A 24895-nucleotide genomic window follows, 5' to 3' on the forward strand; every position below is an offset into this window, starting at 1 on the left:
TACACAAAAGCGCTTGGGAACTTCGTATTTTCTTCTTTCCTTGTGGTTATCAGCACACACACATATATATATATATATATATATATATATATATATATATATATATATATATATATATATATATATATATATATATATATATATATATATATATATATATATATATATATATATATATAAGCAAGTAAAACAGAACCAATACATTTAACGTGCAGCAATAAGGATTCGAAGTCGGATCACTGAAAAAACGCGCACGTTTAGAGCCACGTTTTCGCACCCAGTCTACCATATTTAAAACAAATTGTTTGCGCGTATTTCTTGGGTGCAGAGGTGTTACACGTGCGGCCGTGATGCCCACAACAGCCGCCCAGTAGGTGGAGTCGAACCACTCTGACGTTAGTCAGCTACAGGTTTGAAGCCTGCACCCCGGACCCCCGAGGCTCAACTGGGCGTTAAGAAGTTGAACCACTAACGTATTTGTCTCACCTTGGCTAGTACAGTACTTGCTGTACCTGTCATTACGGTCAAATAGATACATATTACGTAGCTTACCTGTAAGCAGACCGTAAAAGTATATTCAAAGATAACTCTGATAATTGGTGAAATAATATTCTTTAGTAATAAAAAAAGTTAAAAGATTCCCGAGTTATTTATTTCCTCAACTAAACAAAACACGCGTATATGGTGAATCTGCTGCCCTCTGGCGGTAATTAACGCCTAACTAGAGGTGTGAAATACGCACTGAAATTATCCCTAAATGGATTTGAAATTACCTAGTGTCTACCAAACGCGTGTCTTGTTCTAGTTGAAGAAATAAATAACTCGGGAATCCTTTAAATTTTGTTTTCATGATTAAAAAATATTATTTTACCAATTATACTTTTACTGTCTGCTTACAGGTAAGCTACGTAATATGTATCTATTTGACCGTAATGACAGGTACAGCAAGTACTGTACTAGCCAAGGTGAGACAAATACGTTAGTGGCTCAACTTCTTAACGCCCAGTTGAGCCTCGGGGGTCCGGGGTGCAGGCTTCAAACCTGTAGCTGACTAACGTCAGAGTGGTTCGACTCCACCTACTGGGCGGCTGTTGTGGGCATCACGGCCGCACGTGTAACACCTCTGCACCTTGCAAAACACATTCTAAATTTGTTTTAAATATGGAGGACTGGGTGCGAAAACGTGTCTCTAAACGTGCGTGTTATTTGATTATTTCAGTGACCCGACTTCGAATCCTTATCGCTGCACGTGAAATGTATTGGTTCTGTTTTACTTACTTATATGATTCGAAATTCGTGTTTATATATTTTATCATGAATAGTATCTCGCGTTACTTCATTAAATAAACAAGAAATGCGAAAATAATATGAAGTGATGGCAATGTGTGATGGGCGGAGCAGCAGAGATGTTTTCCAATAAATAATTAGTTATTATTAACGATATATTTTACCCTTGAAAGTTCTTTCTCAAAGGTAACTTTTGTATGTATTGTATCTTTAATAATAACCGATAAAAGAATTAGAACGAAAGAATCAGCCGATGGAATATAAATACGAGAGTGATGTTGGCATATGAATAATATTAGCAAATATTTCTTAGGGATTATTTTTCAAAATATCTTTTCTAAAACGCCACAACATTAATTATATATACATGAATTTTAGGAATGATAACACTCATCTATGGCTAAAGATATAAAAAGGTAAATAACAAGAAGTGGTGGCTGTTGGCAGGCATTATAGAGGCGTGACGTAAACTGAGGGAAGCCCCGCCCACCAGGCTCACGCACCCACTTTGTTGGCGGTTCAGTGGTGCACCAGTGACTGCTAATGACAGTAATTCATAAATCTATGAGTTTACTACATTTTACCATTCAACGAATTTCACATCTTTGTTTTCGTTTTTATTTACTCGTGTGTTATTTTTGTAAAGGTATTGTAGTGGAATTCTCCCCTACAAACGCTGTTTGTCGCCGCCTAGCCGACCCCACCAATTCCCCAGTGTATGCCTCGTGGTCTAGGTCAACCAGCGCCGCCATACACCACGGAGCGGGGGTCAACTGCTAAGCCACGCCTACCCCCGCTATTTAAGACCTGACCTCGTGGTGATCTGTCTCTCTTACTACCTACAGCCGCAGCCAGCAACACCTCCTCCTCCTCCGCCTGCCTGGCGGTCCTCTCTCCCGCTGGCGAGCATGGCGACCCACAAGCTGTCCTTCTCTGAGCGTCCTCACCAACCAGCTCTCTACATCACGCTTGTAACCATGCTGCCTTCCCAGCACCAAGCTGCATTGTACATCCAATACAACATGTATAGAGAGAGCACATTGTGAGTTTCCTTTCTCCATCCCATCCTGAGTGTGAACCAAACAATCTCATACCCCACAAATGGTGACTCCCGGAGATTCGCACTCACACAGGATGGAGGAGAAACTGATCACGCTCCCAGTCTTCAAGCAACATGGAAGACTGGCTTATCCACACAAAAGCAGCTCTCATCGACTCTACAACTACTGTTTCTACACCGCAGGTTAGACACCCTAGAGCAGCTCTGCTACTCTAAGCAGACACCAGCTCCTCTTCCTGCCCCAAGCACCACGTCCTACCGACCCCAGCATCCTGCCTCAGGCAGAGGCAGCAGTAACCCCTGCCTGCCCCTGAGTGCAGACCCACACACACCCCTCTTCTCCCTCAGGTACTCCCTGCTGTATCCTGCCCTGCTGCTGTCGTGGACCCAGCTGCTGTCGAGCCCTCATCAGCTTCTGCTGGCAGCCCTGCTCTGACCCAGGCCCACACCCCCCAGGCGCATCTGACTCTGCCTGCCATCAGAGAGCACAACATTCATCGCCTCCACACCCTTTTCTCCTCTCTTCCCACAGATAGTGTGATATAGACAGTTGTATCAGCGGCCGGCTCATCCACGCCATCGCCATTGTCTCACATGAGGCATTTGCCTCTGCTCCTCACATGTATGCAACCCCGCAGACAACCACCGCTTTCCCAAAACGCTGTTTGTCGCCAGAGCCGACCACTTCAGTATGCCTCGTGGTCCAGGTCAACCAGTGCCGCCTTACTTACCGGAGGCTCATTACCACGCCTACCTCCACTTCCTGACCTCGTGGTGACCTATCTCTTCACCTACAGCGAGTCTTCACTCACCTCCTCCGCTCTGCCCGAGTGGTTGCCGCCAGCCGAGAAAGAGCGAGGACCATTTCGAGCACCCTCACCAACCAGCTCTCTCTACTCAACGCTTGTAACCACGCTGCCTTCCCAGCACCAAGCTGCGTTGTACATCCAATACAATATGTATACAGAGAGCACAGTGTGAGTTTCCTTACTCCATCCCATCCTGAGTGTGAACCAAACTACCTGTACCCCACAGGCTCGTGGGCCTTGGGTTCGAATCATATGTGGGGTAAGAATTATTTGATTGCTATATATATATATATATATATATATATATATATATATATATATATATATATATATATATATATATATATATATATATATATATATATATATATATATATATATATATATATATATATGCTGATAACAACAAGGAAAGAAGAAAACACGAAGTTCCCAAGCGCTTTTGTGTAATTCACATCTTCAAGGGTGAGTACAGTCTTGTGGGGAACAGGTTGTTTGGGTTCTCACTCAGGATGGGATGGAGAAAGGAAACTCACAATGTGCTCTCTGTATACATGTTGTATTGGATGTACAATGCAGCTTGGTGCTGGGAAGTGGCAGCGTGGTTACAAGCGTGATGTAGAGAGAGCTGGTTGGTGAGGATGCTCAGAGGAGGACAGCTTGTGGGTCGCCATGCTCGCCGGCGGGAGCGAGGGCCGCCAGGCAGCGGCGGAGGAGGAGGTATTGCTTGCTGCGGCTGTAGCCAGAAGAAGAGAGAGGTCACCACGAGGTCAGGTCTTAAATAGCGGGGGTAGGCGTGGCTTATTAGTTGACCTCCGTGATGTATGGCGGCGCTGGTTGACCCAGACCACGAGGCATACACTGGGGAATTCGCGGGGTCGGCTACTCAGCGACAAACAGCGTTTGTAGGGGAGAAATCCACTACAATACTCCCCCCTTCCCTCCAGGCGGTGTAGGAGAGTTGTTGTCTGCAGGGTTGCATGGCACATGTGAGGCAGAACGGCGAGGGCGTGGATGAGCCGGCCGCTAGAGGAGACAACTGTCTAGATACACCATATCTGTGGGAGTAGAGAGGGAGAATAAGGGTGTGTGGGGGCGATGAATGTTGTGCTTCCCTCACGGCAGGTACAGAGTCATCAGATGCGCCTGCTGGGGTGTGTGGGCCTGGGTCAGGAGCAGGGGCTGGGTCAGCAGAAGCTGATGAGGGCTCGTGACAGCAGCTGGGTCCACGACAGTAGCAGGGTGCAGGACAGTAGCAGGGAGTACCTGAGGGAGAAAAGAGGGGTGTGTGGGTCCGCACTCAGGCACATGGGCCGCGTCGGGAGCAGGGGCTGCATCAGGAGGAGCGGCAGGGGGTACTGCTGGGCCGGGGGGCGGCGTCTGAGGCAGGACGGGTGTGCTCGGGTTGGTAGGACGTGGTGCTTGGGGCAGGAAGAGGAGCTGGTGTCTGCTTAGAGAAGCAGTGCTGCTCTAGGGTGTCTAACCTGCGGTTTAGATGTACTGCGCACCTCATTGTCATTCCTAAGAACCCATTTTAATTCATATTACGTTACATAATATTCAAATCCACCGCGCTTGTAGAATCTCAGGAGAGACGTGTATTTCCCAGCTGTTTTACCCTCAGGATCACTCTCAGTAAGCCCCGCCTTCGAACACAGTTGTCACTACGTTTATTGCACTCTCTACTGGCAAACGCAACCTTGAATTAGTCTGTTTAAATCAACTTTAGTAATTCGCCAGACCTTTGTCAACTGAGGGTCAGCTTTGACTGAGTAACAGTTAGTTTGTTTGTGATTATTGTCATTGCGTGAGTAGCGATCACTGGCAACTCAGGGGTATATAAACTCAAGATGGCCAGGGAGCGTGTCCCCTGACGCTGCCCCGTTTGTCTCCAGGTATGTTCTGTGTTCCCTAGCCCTTCAGTTAATTCAGTCAATTGTAGTGATTATCAGTGTTCACCAGTGTTCATGATTTAACAGTTGAATTGCCATTCACCCAGTGTAGAAGTAATATAACGTAAATACGTCTGTCGTCTAGACAAGAGAGTTTGTTGGTGTCATGTTTCTCAGTCCCCTGACGCTGCCCCGTTTGTCTCCAGGTCGAGGGTGGGCTTAATTGAAACCCACCGGTCGCTCGGAGCCGGTGGATACCCAGCAGTGGTCAATATAGGAGTGATGGCGCTGATTCGGCATGATTAATCGGCTCTACTCTACCTCATGGGCCGAGGACCCCAAACCCACCTCGGGTCGGAGTGTAACCGACCACAACAGCAGTTGTTAGAGGCGCCAGTGCTATACCCTGGGACAGGCCTTGGAATTATGGTCCACAGTGTGGTTGTATGTGTTTTTACCAGTATGTTTTATAAGAAATAAATCAATTAAGACATGTTATGGTTTCACCCTTCTTTACCCTTATCGATCTGGTCAATGGAAAACCTAACGCAATGCCTAGTCCACTCTGCCCGCTACCTAACGAGCTACATGCTGTCCAGAGGGGGTCTGGTGGCAGCGACCCTTAGAAATTAAGATTAGAGTTAAGTTATCCCCTTAGACTTAGTGTAGCTGTAGAGCCGATGAGAGCTGCTTCTGGGTGGATAAGCCAGTCTTCCATGTTGCTTGAAGACTGGGAGCGTGATCTGTTTCTCTTCCATCCTGTGTGAGTGCGAATCTCCGGGGGTTCACACTCAGGATGGGATGAGGAAAGGAAACTCACAATGTGCTCACTGTATACATATTGTATTGGATGTACAATGCAGCTGGTGCTGGGAAGTGGCAGCGTGGTTACAAGTGTGATGTAGCGAGAGCTGGTTGGTGAGGGTGCTCAGAGGAGGACCAGCTTGTGGGTCGTCATGCTCGCCGGCGGGAGCGAGGACCGCCAGGCAGGAGTGGAGGTGGTGTTGCTGGCTGGTTGGTGTAGGTAGAAAGAGGAGGGAGGTCACCACGAGGTCAGGTCTTAAATAGCGGGGGTAGGCGTGGCTTAGTAGTTGACCTCCGTGATGTATGGCGGCGTTTGTAGGGGAGAAATCCACTACAGTCTGTACTCATCCCCGAAGCTGTGAATTACACGAAAGCGCTTGGGAACTTCGTGTTTTCTTCTTTCCTTGTGGTTATCAGCATATACCTAGATCACGCGCACCTACAGTGATTTACTTGCATATATATATATATATATATATATATATATATATATATATATATATATATATATATATATATATATATATATATATATATATATATTATATATATATATATATATATATATATATATATATATATATATATATATATATATATATATATATATATATATATATATATATATATAATATATATATATAATATATATAATATATATATATATATATATATATATATATATATATATATATATATATATATATATATATATATATATATATATATATATATATATATATATATATATATATATATATATATATATATATATATATATATATATATATATATATATATATATATAAAGGTGAAATTTTGCTCAAAGCTGCACTCTTCAGGCATTGTTCCTTATACATATCTAAGACTCCATGCCAAATTTGAAGCTGATATGTCGAGGTTTAGTCTGCCGCATTTTCTACTGAAATTTTTAAATGTACCTACAGTACTAGCCAAACAGCCGCTGGTAGCTGGAGATATTCCTTATGTTGAGGATAATTCAGATGATTCAAGAGATATTCCTCTCGTCAATACTGATGCTGATTTTGTCCCTGATCCAAGGGCTCTGACAGACACCAGTTCACAGAACCGGACAAGACTCCCTACACTGGCTGCCGCTTGTGACCGATACTTGATTAGTGATTATGCTGGAGCTGCCATTGCTACTGCCACCTTAACTGACTATGGCATTATCACAAAGGATGACAAGAGTCAGGTTATTGGACCACATAAGCTGCGGGATGCGAGACAAAAATACCGATTTAAGAGGCAAGAAATTGAGATGGCTAGTTTAGATAATTTGACGTCACTCTATTTTGATGGTAAGAAGACCGCCACTCGTGTGATGATAAAGAATGAGAAGACCGAGAAATGGAGTTCGAGGATGATGGTGAAAGATCATTATGTCATCATGGTTGAGCCTGGCAATGAATATCTCACACATGTGACTCCCAAGACTGGACACGGAAAGCAGATTGCCAAAACTATTCACGAGTTTCTGGTGGAGAAAAATCTAACCCAGCAGCCCATTGTGTGTGTTGGTTGTGATGGAACCAATAAATGTAGGATCAGAAAATGGAGTCATTCATCATCTTGAAATGTTACTTGGTCACCCGCTCCATTATTTCATATGTCAGCTTCACGGAAATGAGCTGCCTTTCCGCGCAGTTTTTTATCACTATGATGGTAAACCAAGTGGTCCTGAGCATTGGCGTGGTCCCATTGGAAAGCAGATCAAGGAGTCTTTGTCTGAGCTTCCAGTTGTCGCCTTCCAGCCAGTCAGTTTCCCTGATTTCCCTGTGTTTAATGATGAAGTGGAGAAAGATCTGTCCTGGGATCAGAAATACCTGTATAGGATTTGTAAAGGAGTTATCACAGGTGTTGTTGAAGATGACTTGGCTGCTATTGAGCCAGGTCCTCCCTGTGTGTCAAGGTGGAACACCTTATGGAGTAGAATCCTCAGGCTGTATGTAGCAACATCAAGACCCAGCCATGAGTTGAAAAGAATTGTCATTACAATAATAAAGTTCAGTGCTCCAATGTGGTTTTACATCAAGATACACCCTTACGTAACACACGGCTCAAGGAACGTATTCCAGTCCCTGCTATATATGAAACACCTGAATAGTGAGGAGGAGACGATAGTGAAGAAGGCTGTCCAGAGAAATGCATACTTCGCCCACACAGATGAACTTCTTCTTGGTATGTGTGCAGATGAGGACATGACTGTTAGAGAAAAAGCTGTCTCAATGATAAGAAAAATTAGAGAGGAGAATCAGCAAAAGGAAGAATGCACTGGCAGATCTGAAGAGGAGGAGGAAGATTCTGATGCTGCTGTTGACGAGAATTTGTTAAACTATACTGATGAGGAGGGTAAAGATGGAGATGGGAATGAGGATGTGCCTCCTGTAGTCAACATGAGAAAGGTGGTGACTCCGAAACTAAAGTGGCAAGCAAAAAACTATCATTCCATGATTAACTGGAGGAATGAACTCAAGACTGAGCCTCCTTACATTGCTTCTCTGTCAAATCTACAGGTTAATGACATTCTTGAGACACCATTAGTGGTGCCCAAGTGGCCAAACAGCACTCAGGCGGTCGAGAGAGGCATAAAAGTGATGACTGAAGCTTGTACTGAAGTGACGGGATACGAATCGAGAGATGGATATATTAGGCAAAGATTATTGTCTAGGAAAATGATGCCAAGGTTCCGCACAAAAAAGAATTTCAATATGAACTTGTAATGATTTTCTATACGGTGTACCTGTAAAATAACATGTGAATTAAATCGATGTCACCCATGTAAAATTTATCATTATCCTGGAAAACATTAAATGACACCTAATTTTTGGTATACACTAAAAGTTGACAAAAAGTCGTTCGCGATGCGGCAGGGTAAGTATGCATGAAATGGCATGAAATTTTGCACAGGTGTTTGTTACAGCCATACAAACGATGCCTGAAAAGTGCAGCCTGCAACTCAAATAAAAGTGTTTTTTCCCTGCCCCCTAATATATATATAATATATATATATAATATATATATATATATATATATATATAATATATATATATATATATATATATATATATATATATATATATATATATATATATATATATATATATATATTGGAATTAGCTGTTCTATAATCCTAATTCATATGTCCAACAGCCGCAATGTAAACAAACATCCCGAAAATTTAGTTATTGTTAAATTATACCACGAACAGTAAAGTTTATCACTATTTCTTGCCAGATTTAGACAAATAATTCTATTTTAAACTAATCGATAATAAATATGAGTGTAAAGTTTGTCAATGCTTAATAAAATTTTTGTGGTCAAATTCAATGAAAAAATAAATGGTTTCGCTGCTGGGTTCGTGGTATTTCTTACAACCTTAGTTTAGTCTGCAGTAGCCATGTCCATGTCAGCTGTGTTATTCACGTGTAGGAATATATTACACAAAGTGCCCAGGACACGTGGCTCAGGGCTATCAACACCACTCTGGCCATCAGGTAAATGTTCCGGCGCTATAGATACATCTAGTGGTTAGTCAAGAAGTTTCCTGGCGCTGTAAACCCTAGGTAGTGGTCCCGGCTCCCAGAAGTGAAAATTTGGTATTATTTTACTTTCACATAACCATGGAATTTTGTTTGCAACCAATAGCTTAGGCAATTCGAAGACACTTTACTTCTGTGACGTTTCCGTCGAAAACTACTTATATATGATTGGGGGGCGCAGAGCCTGCTGGTTAAGGTAAAATTGCAGTTTCACTACTAATTGGTTTTTGACCAGAAATTTTTTTGGGTATTATTGCGTTTACACACCGTTCATTCCTACCACTAATCTATTATCATATTCGAATAAGACGTCTAATATATAAGATAATTTTCATCTATTACATTACCGGCAGAAATGTATAATAATGGAGAAAGCTTTTCCCCCCAAAATTAAATATCTTCCATTAACCTCTCGCCATTATCGTCTGCCTCTCTCCCAACACTGCGTGTCTCTCGCGTGTCCATAAATAATCACACGCATGCGTTCCCGTACACGTCATGCGGCCAATCAAAAGCGTTTTTGCTTTTGGAACCAATTAAAATGATTTTGGGTTTAATTCGCAGTATATTTGGCCCAATCAAATTCGAGTTTAATTTTGGGTCTCATATTTTGAAATTCAAGTTCAGTTCCGACTATGGAAGTCTGCGATGGGTGTCACTTAAAGTATATGAAGCTGATTGCGAGTTTTTGGGAAAAAAAACATAGAAACTATAGCATTTTTTTGATCGCATGGTGTTCTTCCAACCTCAGTAAAGTGTACTAAGAGCAAGACTGAATGTAAATATCACAAAGACCAACATATGTGGCGTTGTGTAAGAATCCCAGAATACAACGACGAACAAGAACCAGGCCAATAAGAACTACCGTAGGTGATTCCATCATATGTTGAGAGTCAGTTAGGTTAAGTTAGGTTTGGTTTTGGTTTTTCTAGTGTTTTTTTTTATTGTTTAGTCGCTTAGCCACTATTTTTTCGGAAAATGTCAAATGAAAAAAAAATCGCAAAAAAAAACCCGGCTAATTTCCGCCAAAAATGAAGGTCATATTCGGTCTAAACACACAGAAATACACTAGAAAAATATATTTTTTACTTGCTAAAAGTGAACGGTGTGACAATAGGGTGTGTCATAGGAGGGAAAATCAGCTAAAACTAATGGCCCATCACTTTTTTGGTAGATTTTAGTGTATATAAACAGAAAATAATTTCAGTTTCAATATTTTGCAACCTTTTGCTAGGTAAATTTTAGCGTGAAATTTATCGAAAATCTAACGTACAGCTGCATTAGTGCATTACAATTAAATAGTGAACATTGCTTTCTGACTTCATTCTTTAACAACCCAACTAACAATATTTTTTTCTGTTTCAGATTCTGATGCATTTATAAGTTGATAATATTTGCGATGGCTGCTTGTGTCAGGACGAGGAACCAAAAATCCAGCCATCTCAGTCACTATCTTGGGTCTGCTTTGAGATACGGTGTTTTAATCAGGCAAATCGGTGAAAAGAACCAAAGAACTTACACAAACAAAGACATTGCCAGTGATATGACCAAAGCTGTCTTGGCACAGTACAGTACTCCCTCTTTATCGACGGGGGTTACGTTCTGTAAACGGCCGTCGATAAAGAAACCGTCGATACCGTGATGGTTGCGTAATTTTTCTAACTATTATTAGCATATGTTGAATAAATGTACCTTTAAGCATTAATGCGTTTCCTTTACACATAACCTTAAATAATAGTGTATAAATAATAATATAATAAGTGGAAAAAAATACTAGCAAACTTACCATTTAATTTATTGAAGTGAACATCGGTCCTGACAGTAAACAATACAGTATATACAGTATATACAAGTGTGATGATTGAGGCTTATTAAAAGCCTGACCAGTCAGATGAGTATGATTAGTCAAGGTCTGCATCTTCTTGAGGGGTGTGGGCAGGTACTGCGTCTTATTGTTGTGAGGTGCCGGCAGCTTCTACGTCTTGTTGTTGTTGTGAGGTGTCGGCAGGTTCGGCGATGGCAGGCACTCGGCGACTGAAGAAGTTGGTGATGGTGGTCTGTGCTTTCTTGCTTCTCATTTCCCTCTGCAGTTCTATATATGGCAACATAACATTTTCAATAGCTCTCTTTGCTTTAAGGGACCTATCAAGGGAGGGATCAATGTCATAGAGACGAGCAGAGAGGGCCTTACTCATTCTTATCACTTCACCAAGATTATCTAAAGTTAAGTTCTTATTTTCATCATCACTCACTTCATCGTCTGTTTCATCCTGCAGCTCCACTAATTGTTCTAGTTCATCACTTGTAAATGGGTCCCCAACATTTCCCAATAACTCTTCTTGCACCTCTTCCGCTGTTAGGTCAGAGAACCCTTCACCTCCAACTTCATTTGCCATAGTTATTATGTTGCGTAACTGAGGCTCGGCTGTTGGGAACCCTGTGAATGTTGGGACAATTTCAGGCCACAATTTTTTCCAACATGATCGGACACAGTTCTGCGACAGTTCATTGTGGCTTTCAGCGATGAAGTTTATGCACTGTGCAATATCAAATTTCTTCCACATTTCTCTGGGTGTCACATCAGCATCCTTATCAAGGCACTCACGAATCATGCTGAAAGTCTTCTCTGCATATTTAGCCTTAAACACGACAATGACTCCCTGGTCCATTGGCTGGATGATGGAGGTGGTGTTTTTTGGCAGGAAAACCACCTCAATGTTGGGGTGGGCAGTCTTGAGTTCTTCAGAGTGGCCAGGGCAATTATCTAGACATAATACCACTTTGAACTCCATGCCAAGTTCATCCAGATAATTTTTCACCTCTCTAGCAAAGCAGTTTTTCAGCCAATCCACGCACAAATCAGATGTCATCCACGCTTTCTTGTTGTTCCTGTAGAAAACTGGTAGCAAGTTCATGTTTTTATTTTTGAGAGCCCGAGGTCGTGCGGCAGTGTATAACAACATGGGCTTAATCATATGCCCTGCCGCATTCCCACATAGCATCACTGTCACTCGGTCCTTCGCAACTTTAAATCCAGGGGCACTTTTTTCCTCTTTAGAGATGTAGGTTCGGCGTGGCATCTTCTTCCACCATAGGCCTGTCTCATCAGCATTAAAAACTTGTTCCGGCCTATAACCCTTTTGTGCTATGTGGTTAGCAAACTCTGCAGGGTATGCTTCCCCTGCCACAGTGTCTGCTGATGCTGCTTCGCCAGTCACTTTTATATTATGCAGCCCATAACGATGTCTGAATTTCTCAAACCATCCTTTGCTAGCTGCAAATTTTTTCAAATTGTCACCATCACCATCACCCTGATCATCACCATCACCATCACCAACACCATGATCATCACTTTTAGAAAACCTATCATAAAGTTCCTTAGCTTTCTGCCTAATAAATTTCGAGTCAAGTGGTATGCGGCGGCGGTTTAGGTCCTCTATCCAAATGTTCAGTGCTTTTTCCATTTTAATGAGGGCATCATCACGCACATGGCTTGTCACTTTTGATGTCACTGGTGCACTTGAAGCTAAAGCGTGCTTCAGATCCTTTGCACGTCGTTTAATTCCACGCACACTGGATTCGTTGAGCCCAAAGTGGCGGCCAACAGCTGCATAGCTCATACCGCTGTCGAGTTGTTTCAGCACTTCATTCTTCTCATTCAGCGTCAGCACTCGTCTTGCCCTCTTAGGTGTAGATCCAGAGGGAGCAGCAGGTCGTTTGGGAGGCATAGTGATATAAGTTCATGTGATGAACCACCAGCAAAAGTTGAAAATCAAAGACTGTTGCCCACTCAGCTTGGCTGATGTTTGTGTTCAGGGAAGGCGGGCCGCGGGTAGGCGCTAGTCACGCCACTAGTGCCGCCTAGCGGCGAAAGTACAAACAAGGCCCGCGGAGTTCAAATAAAGCCAAAATAAAAATCCCGGCTAAATAATCCGTCGATAGTCGAAACCGCCGATAAAAAATCCGTCGATAAAGAGGGAGTACTGTACACTCTGGCTAACGCTCAGTTCAAGCCTCCAGTCATAACAAGTCAGAAGAAGATTAGTGAGAGACTGCTAGCCAGTTGGGAAAAGGCAAGAGATATCTCTCTTGGGAGAGGAAAACTTGCAGTTAAGGACAGCTTTGCCAAGCAACTGACCAGTTATTAGACATAATTACTTGCAAGTGCCCAATTGTTCTCTGTCCTGAGTTTGGATGCGATCGTGACTGTAAATCCGAGGCCCACATCTCCTGTATTTGCAAGCGTGAACTGAAGATTCCTGTGATCGAACTGGCATTTGTCAAAGCACAGAGAGAGAAGACTGGCAGTATAGGGGCTCTCATGATTTCTAGCCAAGATATTCCGGAGTCCAAGAGACAGGAGGCTGCCGCAGAGAGACAGAAGAGGAGAAGAGTTGCCGAGGAAAAGAGACTTGAGAAGGCCCAGGGTGAGGTAAAAAAGGCCGATGATTGGAGCTGTTGATTCAGATGCACGACTTCCCATGGCTGATCCGAGTGCTGACCAGGAGAATGGTGACTTTGTCCTAACCCAGAAAATAATACGATCCCAAACCTTCCAGGAATAAAGATTCGAAATATGAAAGATATCCCGAGCATAGCTCTGGCCAGCATAAGTGACACCATTAATTGGTCTCAGAGAAACTGCAGAGATAGCACAGCTGCCTGGATTGACGGTGGTTTGATAACACCTGATGATGTTCACCTGGTAGATAGATCACAAATAAAGCAAGGAGCTCCAGGAGAAACTTTGTCAGTAACCTAGAAGAGGAGCTTGATAAGGGGATAAGAGAAAATGGAATCAATTGTTTGTTCTTTGATGGGAGAAGGGATGACACTAAAGTGTTCATGAAAGTTGGAGATTCTGACAAGTTGTTCCCTGCCATGGTGAAGGAGGAACACTACTCCTGCTGCAGTGTACCAGGAGGGAAGTATTTGTGGCATTTCACCCCAGAGAAAGATGACATCAGGAAACCAGCTGAGATAGTGGCAGATAACATTGTGAACTGGCTCAGAGAGAAGAACGTAGACCAGACCCTGCAGGCCATTGAAGGGGACAGCACCAACACGAACACAGGGTGGCAAGGGGGGGTCATACAGTGGATAGAGCGGAAGATTGGGAGGAAGCTGGTCTGGATTGTTTGTGACCTCCACACCAACGAGTTGCCACCAGACATCTGATCCAGGAGCTGATGCAAGACTTTTTCAAACAAACAGATGGTCTGGTCCTCTTGGGCAAGATGCTGGACTCTGCCACTGAGTTAGAAATAAAATCCGAGCTTTTGAAAAAATCTCCCACAGTTGGCCCCTCCACCTGAGCTTGCACATACTGTCATTGGATTTATCTGAGCAATTTCCACCAGTACTATGGTTAAGCATGATTTGCAGTGCCATCAAAATCCGGGGCTCATGCCTGATAGACTTGCTTACCCAAGATAGTCCAGTCTCACATTCTAGGTGGCTCACAACGGTTTCAGGTTCTGCAGAATTTGGGTCGCCCATCATAAACTGAAGGGGAACCAGCTTCACAAATCCTGAGACTTATTGTCCAATTCATCGTGAGTGTCTACTTGCCAAATTGGTTCAACACCAAGGTCAAGTCATCGTTCTCCGAAGGTCCGAGGCATGTTCTCTTCCAGCTTGAGCTCCTGAAGAGTCAGCCAAGGAAGGTTGTTCAGATTGTGGAGCAGACTGTGAGGACATCTTCCTGGTATGCTCATCCCGAGGCAGTTCTGCAGACAATGCTCTGCAGTAAGGATGAGGAGGAGAGAAGAGTGGCAGTCAAAAAGATCTTGGATATGAGACCTATGAGAGGATCTGGGCATGTGGCGAATCCAGTTGGGTAGCGATTCAGCCCAGATTGAAGACTCCTGAAGTCAATCTAGGTCTTAAGACCCTCACTGATCTCATAGATCTGGATAACATCCAGGCTGGGAGTGAGCCCCCTCTTACCTGCAGCCTCACCAATGTTCAAGTCAGAGCTTTCCTGGACAACCCCATGCATGTCCCTGCCTGGCCCTCGCACAGCCAGAGTATAGAGCGTTGTGTACAGCAAGTGAGCGAGGCCAGCAGTCACGTGTACAGCCAGGAGAGGAGGGAAGGCTACATCCGAGCTCAGGTGGTCAGCAGGAGGTGATGAGTAGAAACAGAAGCAAGAAAGACATGTTCTCTATGAGGTGCAGCAACACCGCCGTGAGTAGTAAAACCCCGCTTTTGTATTTGATGATTTGTTTTCTAAAAGGAATATTAAATTTAATAAATGTGTCAAGATCATTCGCTTTCTATTCTGATCATTTTCATCCTAATAAATTAACCTGATACATTTACTTTACTTTAAATAAGCTATTTAGTGGTGTTGGTAAAAGGGTGGGAATACTGAATTTTCATAAGATTTCAAGTTAAAATTTACCTAGCAAAAAATGAAAACTTTTCAAATCTGAAGATATCACATGATTCTGCACATAGAACTACATCATTAATACCATGGGCCGATTTTTCAAACTCAAAAAAAAAAAAATTCGCCTCCGTATGACACACCCTAGTGTGACAATGCAAATTTACCTTTTTTTCATGGTATTTGGTGTGATTCATTCTAATTTGACCTTTATTTCTGGGTATTATTTCACTTGCTGCCACTAAACGAATTACACAATTTTCTTCAATGGCATTTCTGGAGCAAAATACATTTAAGCAAGATATTTAACATTTTATTATGTGCGTAGGTGGTGGTACACACCCAGAACATCGAACGACTGATTATCCTCATGGGTGTGCGGGACGAAGAGCTAATTCAGAAGCTTATCTCCCTCGACACTGCCTCTTCTCTACAGGATGTTGTCACCACCTGCCGCTCTTACGAAGCCACCAGAAGTGCGACTTTTGCCATTCGTGCTCCATCTAACCAGCTGTGTGCCATCTCCGCATATAAGAAGAACAAAGGACGTGACCGGACTTCAGCTTCACATCCGACTTCAGCTTCACATCCGACTTCAGCTTCACATCCGACTCCAGCTTCACATCCGACTTCAGCTTCGCATCAATCTTCAGCATCACTTCAGACTTCGACGCCAGGTCATTCCTGCCAGTATTGTGCTCGTCGGCATGGTTCTGAATGCCCTGCCGCTGACAGCACCTGCAATAACTGTGGCCGTCGTGGTCATTGGGCTAGGACACTGAAGTGCCCTGCCAACAACGCTCAGTGCCGCTCCTGTAGCCGCATTGGACACTATGACAAATGCTGTCAGTCAAAGAAGAAGAATGATACTACTTGCAAGTCTCAGGCGGCGAAGAACAAGCGCTGTCGTCGCGTGGGATCCTCTTCTTCCCCTGTCAGCAAGACACCTCAGCCCATCTGTGTTCACCTGTCATACGGCGACGTTACATCCCGTATCCAGATGCTTCCTGACACAGGTGCGGACGTCACAGTCATCGGCACAAGACACCTCGACATTCTGCGGATCCCTAGGAGCAGCTTGCAACCACCGTCAACTTCTACAACGCTCACCGCAGACGGTTCTACAATGGCACCTGCTCTGGGTACATTTCAGGCTACCCTCACCCTAGGTAAGCAGTCATGTTCTGCCAGGATTCAGGTCCACAAAGGTGTTCAGATGCCACTACTGTCTTATGGCCACTGTCAAGAGTTGGCCATAATATCTTCAGACTTCCCTAAGCCAATTCTGGAAATAAAACATGTCAACAGGTGCAAGGAGCTGCCCCTCCCACCCAATACGTCACCTTCTGCAGCCAGGGAGTTCTTCCTACTGCAATTCAAGGACGTGCTGGTTTCCAAGGAGGACCTCAAGACGGCTCCACTCAAGCCAATGGCTGGCTCCCCCATGAGAATTCACCTGAAGGATGACGCAGTACCTTCGCCATCCACACACCGAGACAGATACCCTTCGCTTTTCAGAGCCAAGTTAAGAAGGAACTCGACTCTATGGTAGCCCAGGGGATCATTAATCCTGCTGGTAACGACCCCTCGGATTGGTGTCACCCCATGGTAGCAGTCGCCAAGAACATTACTGGAGTTCGTATCACCGTCGACCTCACCAAGCTGAATAGCCAAGTTTCCCGCCCGACCCACCCTTCACCGACACCCTTCGCCGCTATACGCAGTGTGGACCCGAAGGCAAGGTACTTTACTACAGCAGATGCCTTATGTGGGTACTGGCAGATGGAACTTGCGGAAGAAGATCAGCACCTCACGACGTTCATCACACCGTACGGTCGATTTCAGCACTGCAGAGGACCTATGGGTTTCGCGGCTACTGGCGATGCTTTCTGCCTCCGTGGTGACATGGCCCTTCAGGGTGTGGCGAACTGTGTCAAGGTCATCGACGACGTGCTCCTATATGACGAGGATTGCCCCACGCATCTTGAGCGTATTCACCAGATGCTCACCAGGCGCCTGACGAACCAAATAACTCACCAGCAAATTTTCCACTTTTGCCAGCACCCTGTTCTGGCAATACCTGATAGATGAAGCACCTGCAGACTTTGTGATTTTCATGTGCTCTTTGATCTTGGCTGCATCCTTCTTGATCGTGCGAATCGTAGATTCGTTGACGCCATGCTGGCGCGCGAGATCAACTTGCCGTGTTCCTTTCTCCAAATCTTGAACAATTTGGTACTTCGCCTCGTAGCGTAAGGAACGTCGTGTCTTCTTTGGCTTAGTGCCGCTGGGTCCAGGTAAGGAAAGGTCTCTCTCTGGGGGCGGTGGTGGTCCGGCGGAAGCCATTTTACGGAACAATGGATGCGCGTTTACACGGTGTGGCCTTGAGGGATGAAACTGCCGCAGCTAGGTCAAGCATCGTCTCTCCTCCCTCCCTCCCTCCCTCCCTCCCTCCCTGGGGTGGTCACATCATAATACTTTAAGCCAATTACAGCTAGCAGCAGAGGGGGGTAGGGATGCATGGCCAATCACAGTCCGATACGTCATATGACGTCAGTGATAACGCAACAAAGACACACACTGCGCAACCTTACCGCGCGGCTTGCCCAAGCGGAGGGAGGAGGAGGGAGAGGCAGGCAGGCGGGCAGGCGGGTGGCGCATGGGGAAAATCTAAAAATAGCGTCTCGAGCCGGACACTCACCGCGTATATGATGAAAAATTCCGCGTTAAGTGAAAGTTCAGCTCTGGCAAGGCACCGCGTATATGATAAAACGCGCTAAGTGAAACCGCGTTAGGCGGGGTAATACTGTGTATATATATATATATATATATATATATATATATATATATATATATATATATATATATATATATATATATATATATATATATATATATATATATATATATATGCAAGTAAATCACTGTAGGTGTGCATTTTCTTCTTTCCTTGTGGTTATCAGCATATATATATATATATATATATATATATATACAGTTGTACCCCACTTAACGCGGTCAATTGAACCCAGAGGGTCCCGCGTTAAGTGAATAACAGAACATATGGGATTAATTCCAATAGAACCCAGCCCGACCCCCAAACTCCACTTTTTGACGACAAATAACTATGTTGTAGTAAAAATTCTATCTTAACTTTATGGTGGCATGAAAAACAAGTAATATAAAAGAGGTTAGGTTAGGAAAGATAAAGGTTAACATAGGAAAAATAAAGAATAGGTTAAAAAACGAAAATTTTTAAGGAACACTCACGGTAGTAGAAGAGATGGGTCGGCATACGGGGATGGAGGCTGGTTCCGAGGCAGAGGGCAGATTACTGCAGGTGATTACTAGGTGAATCACCATTACTAGGTGAATCACCATTACTAGGTGAATCACCATTACTAGGTGAATCAATATCACTGTCACTTACAGTTGTTATGGCTTCCCTGACAAATCCCTCAAAATCAACTTCACTATCACTATCACTGGCTTGGGCTGGCTGTGGTGGGTTGCGGGCGAAGAACTCGGTTATGCTTTGCTGACGGCTGGCTTTGATGTTTTCATGATACACCGTGATGTACGGCTCCATAGCCTGCACCAGTCGGGTATGGAAGACGTCATGGCGTTCATCGTCAGTGTCGCGGGAAACGATGGACTTAATTTTTTCTGTTAACTCTATGACACACTTAATATCACTATGACTTAAACTAGGTTCTTCGGAGAATGACGCACCTTCTTCCTCCTCTTCACTGGCGGGTTCTTCTTCCAACATCTCGTCGGCAGTCACTTCAGGATCTCTGATCACCTCCATGATGTCTTCGTTGGTGGTCTCGGAGAAGCCTTCAGCTGTAACAGTCTGCGCAGCTTCTCTGGCAAGGTCCACTGCTACTGCAACAGTCTGAACCTGACCAGTCACAGGTTCACTCCTCCTCTCACCTGGTATGCCATGCAACACATGTCTCCATGCGTGACGAATCGTAGCAATAGACAGCAGATCCCATGCCTCCACCAAGAAGTCTACAGCTTGTTTGACGTTAAACTTCTTCCAAAATTGTTTGACGAGAAGTTCTTGAGTCGCCGCCTCTTGTTCCTTGTCCTCGTCGCTTTTACTCTCGCTGTCGGTGTCACCCAGCTTACGCAACTCATCCTTGGTGTTGGTAGAGTCGTTCAGGAGCTTGAATTTCTTTGCCGAGTATGCAGCTTTAACATTGCAGATTAACTCCTGGTCCATGGGCTGGATTAATGACGTAGTGTTGGGAGGAAGGAAGACCACTTTTACGTTGGGGTGACGATCCATAAGTAGGGGCGAGTGTCCAGGTGCGTTGTCAAGGAGCAACAAAATATTGAAAGGAACATTCTGTTGCTCGCAGAATTTCTGCACGTCAGGAACAAAAAAGTTGTCAAACCAGAAGAGGGACAGAGAAGAGGACATCCACGCCTTACGTGCGGTTAGCCAGTGGACATTAAGCTTGTTCATGTCCATATTCTTGTAGGCGTGCGTTCCTTCTGCATCTTCCGGCCCCTTACCTTGCTCGCAGACTGGACAACGAAGGTCTTGGAAGGTAACTTTTTCCAGAAAAGACCAGATTCGTCCATGTTAAACACCTGGTCGTCACTGTACTGTCCTTCCTCCATAATCTCACGTAAAAACGGAGGAAAATCTCTAGCCGCCGCACGGTCAGCACTCGCTTCCTCACCAACAATGCTGATGTTGGTGATCTTGTTCCTCCTCTTAAACCTATGCAGCCAACCATGGGAAGCATTGAAGGGTTTGGGCTCTGCAATTCCCAGTTTACGTGTCACTGCTGCGTATAGCTCACGTGCGTACTCCTGCACTGAGCGCGTGTCCACCGCCATGTTGCGTCGCGCCTGACGCACCAAATAACTCACCAGCAAAGTTTCCACTTTTGCCAGCACCCTGTTCTGGCAATACCTGATAGATGAAGCACCTGCAGACTTTGTGATCTTCATGTGCTCCTTTATCTTGGCTGCATCCTTCTTTATTGTACGAATCGTAGATTCGTTGACGCCATGCTGGCGCGCGAGATCAACTTGGCGTCTTCCTTTCTCCAAATCTTGAACAATTTGGTACTTCAGCTCGTAGCTTAATGAACGTCGTGTCTTCTTTGGTTTAGTGCCGCTGGGTCCAGGTAAGGAAAGGTTTCTCTCTGGGGGTGGTGGTCCGGCGGAAGCCATTTTACGGAACAATGGATGCGCGTTAACCCGGCGTGGCCTTGAGGGATGAAACTGCCGCGGCTAGGTCAAGCGTCGTCTCTCCTCCCTCCCTCCCTCCCCGGGGTAGTCACGTCATAATACTTTAAGCCAATTACAGCTAGCAGCAGAGGGGGGTAGGGCTGCATGGCCAATCACAGTCCGAGACGTCATATGACGTCAGTGATAACGCAACAAAGACACACACTGCGCAACCTTACCGCGCCGCTTACCCAAGCGGAGGGAGGAGGAGGGAGAGGCAGGCAGGCAGGAGGGCGGGTGGGTGGCGCGTGGCGCGTGGTCAAAATCTAAAAATAGCATCCGAGCCGGACACTCACCGCGTAGCTGTGGAAAAACCGCGTTAAGTGAAAGTTCAGCTTTGGCAAGGCACCGCGTATATGATAAAACGCGTTAAGTGAAAGCGCGTTAAGCGGGGTAATACTGTATATATATATATATATATATATATATATATATATATATATATATATATATATATATATATATATATATATATATATATATATATATATATATATATATATATATATATATATATTATTTATTTTTGGTAACTAAATGCCCCAAAAGTTACCAATATTTTATATCTTATGAAATTCAAATCGCATTTGTCCGCGTCGATGACGGTGGTGACAGGCTTGGTAGATCGTCAGTTACAGTCTGCCTCTGTGCCTAGCTGTTGTTCTTTCAAGGTTTTTTAACTCTCTTAAATGTGTGGAAACAATGCCAGCAAGTTCAAATAAACAGTTAAATGAGCACATAAAGGAATTACACTTGATGTGAAACTCTGTTTTACGTTGGTTTGATGATGGAGAAAAACTTATGTAGTTATTTTCTATTATTTGTGGTAAATAAAATTTTAGAATGTCTAAAATATAATTAATGTGTTAAGAAATGTTTATCTCTATTTATAAAGGACTATTTACAGTGTATTGTGTTGACCATAAAAAATTCTGTGTAAACACATCTTCTCTTTTAACCTGGGAGTATACAGGGGTCAAGTGCTTCAATATTTATGACATGACTTTGAGGATTGCTGGAAAGTGTGTTGTTATACCAATGAAAACTACTGCTTAATAAATTAAGTAACTGGTAACTATAGTATTTCCACACTAACCTGGCCTGTAAGCCATGCCCTTCGTCTATATAGCTGCAAATACAGGTGCTCCTCTACTTACGAACGAGTTACGTTCCTGAGGCTTGTTTGAAAGTCCAACTTTACTCTTGTAGATACCAAACATATTGTAAAAAATGAAAAGATTATTGATATTTAGTACAGCTATACCCTTTAATACAACCTTAAAACCTGGCTCACTCTCCTCTTAGGTAATGTTTGTTCTATCTGGAATTTTTTTTCAAAATAATCCAGTTTCATCCACATTAAACACCTGTTCTGGCAGGTAATCCCCCCTAGTGATGATGTTTGTATCTCTGAAAGTTTGTAAGTTGAACATTCTTAGTAGAGTTGCACCTGTAGCTGATTGTTTCATAGAAAATGTTGATGTAGCTGTCCAGTTATTCAAACTAAATATGTTCACAATTGGTAAGCAGACCTGTTATTATCTAAAATACAGTCAACCCTCGCTTTACGCGGTCCCACTTTACGCGTTTCCACGTTTACACGGTACCCTGCCGAACACGGAATGCTCACTTTCCGCGGTGTGTGTACCCTTTTACGTGGAAAGCTGCGCGAGCAGGGTGCGCACAAGGTCGCCCAGTCATCAAAACATTACCTAGTTCTTCACCCGCCACCCACCACAGCCGGCCCAAGTCAGTGATAGTGATAATGATAGTGAGGATATGGACTTATATGGACTTTGAGGGGTTTGACAAAGAGGCCCTGCAAGCCTCTGTGGTGGATAGTGATACAATTGATACAGGTGAGGGCCAATAATCTGCCCTCTGCCTCGGAACCAACCCCCTATCCCCGTGTGCCCAGCCATCTTTTCTACTAATGTAAGTGTTAAAAAACCTAATATTGTTGATATTTCTCTTAATTATTAATTGTGTGTGCATACCATCATAAAATTAAGAAGTTATTCTTATTACAACGTAGGTATTGTGTCTGAAAAAGTGGAGTTTGGGGGTCGGCCCGGTCTCTATTTCAATTACTGTAATCCCATATGTTATGTTGTTCACTTTACGCTTTTCTCACTTTACGCGGGCCGCCGTGGGTTCAGTTGACCGCGTAAAGTGAGGGTTCACTGTAATGTTAACCCTCTCAGCCTCAGAGCCTGAGACACATATGTGCATGAAAACTTACTCTCAGCCTCGGAGGTTTTTGCTGAAGAATCGGAAAAAACAATTAGGGCTCATTTCACTGGCTTGGAATTGTTTTATTAATTGTAATGGAATCTCTTCTAGCATAAAATTGTCTGAAACAATAAAAAAATAAAAAATTCTTGAAATTTAAGCCACTTTTTTCGAGTATAAGTTGAAAAGGTAGGGAAATGTTTAGAAACATCTAGATTTCCATTCATATTTTGCTTGTATTATGGTGATCATTGATATGTACTGTATATCAAATAAAGAACAAAGCAGGTAGAATATTGTGGTACTGTATAAGGAAAAATAATATAACACAAAAACTCATGGAACAATTAAAGGCCCTAGCAGCTCATCCTCCTCTCGTTCTAATGGCCAGAGCAACACTGGCTTCATGCTGTGCTGCCACGCCCGCGGTGACAAAGACCGTCTCGGGGAAGGTGATAAGGCCCACACAAAGAAAATGACATTTGTCAAATGGCTTCCAAAGTGAGGCTGAGCATAAGTTTATTCATCTTTTATGTTTGACGCCACAATGGCGTCGTGCGAGGCTGAGAGGGTTAAATAACTGGATTATCAAATTGCAAATGATTTCAAGGGATTAGCACTTCAGACAGGATTCTAGAAAATTTTAAATATTTATCATAAAAGGTCGAAGTCAAAGATGAAATGCGGTTTTTAATGAAGTCTTTTCATGCTTCTTTGTTTTCTACCAAACACAAAACAAACAGAGACAAATGATACCAAAAATATAGCACAACACTGTACAGTCCATTCTTCACTTTGAAGACTAATTAGTACACTGGTCCCTTTGTTAACGAGCACAATTCGTTCCAGAAGGTTACTCGTTAACCGAAAAACTCGTTAACCGAAACCATTGTTTCAATGGGTTTTTGGGTAATTGGTTCCAGCTCACCAAAAATTGCCTAAAATCAACAAAAAAGGTAGTAAAGTACACTTACTTTGAGGTGTGTATGTAGAAGGCTCCTGGATGATGATATGATAGGAATTAGAATGGGGGTGGAGGAGAAGGGAGAAGAGAAGGCATTGGGTGTGGAAGAGAAGTCACCCCATGGTGCCATTTCATCCATAAAATTTTAGTTCTCTTGGTGTAATTCAAGATTATTTTCTTAAAAAGTCAACACTGCACTGCATTATATATTGTCAATATGTAAAATAAATTTCAAATTGACCAATAATTTGCTTGGAAACACAGAAAAAAAGCGTTTAGTTGAAGTGAGTCTCAAGCAAGATGTTACCTCCACTGAAAAGACACAGAGACTGACACCTGTATGGTGTGTTGACAGGCTGTTTGGTGCGCAAAAAACTAGCTTCCTATACTTCAATTATGTTCAATAATTGTTAAAATGACTAAAAAATTTAATATAAAACTTTTAAAATTATTGAATAGTACAACCTTCTTGATATTTACTAAAATAGTAAGGAATTTATGCCCTAGAACCGATTACTGTATTGGCAGACTAACACTACAGCTGGTGGACCGCCAAATGCAAGCGAAAACATGTGGAGGGGCGCTCGTTAATCGAGGGATTGCTCGTTAACCGAAGTTAAGAATCTTATGGAAGGTAATT

At 43.5% G+C, this 24895-nt stretch overlaps 1 protein-coding gene and 2 non-coding genes across 4 annotated transcripts in view; 2 read left to right on the forward strand and 1 right to left on the reverse strand.

The window, feature by feature from the left end:
* Positions 1-364: 364 nt before the first annotated feature.
* Positions 365-451, reverse strand: Trnastop-uca. Its single transcript has one exon. It is a non-coding gene; the product is annotated as a tRNA-Sec (tRNA).
* Positions 452-1000: 549 nt separating this feature from the next.
* Trnastop-uca lies at positions 1001-1087 on the forward strand. Its single transcript has one exon. It is a non-coding gene; the product is annotated as a tRNA-Sec (tRNA).
* An 8173-nt stretch (positions 1088-9260) lies between these two features.
* The window catches only part of LOC121857837 (pentatricopeptide repeat-containing protein 2, mitochondrial-like), a 48957-nt gene continuing 33322 nt past the window's right edge, over positions 9261-24895 (forward strand). For both annotated transcript variants that reach the window (XM_042354102.1, XM_042354103.1), the window contains exon 1: positions 9261-9370. In XM_042354102.1, coding sequence (XP_042210036.1) covers positions 9274-9370 — 97 coding nt within the window. In that variant the 5' untranslated portion in view covers positions 9261-9273. The remainder of the gene's footprint in view (positions 9371-24895) is intronic.

Source organism: Homarus americanus, unplaced genomic scaffold (assembly GCF_018991925.1).
Source record: "Homarus americanus isolate GMGI-L3 unplaced genomic scaffold, GMGI_Hamer_2.0 scaffold42382, whole genome shotgun sequence".
Lineage (NCBI taxonomy): Eukaryota > Metazoa > Arthropoda > Malacostraca > Decapoda > Nephropidae > Homarus > Homarus americanus.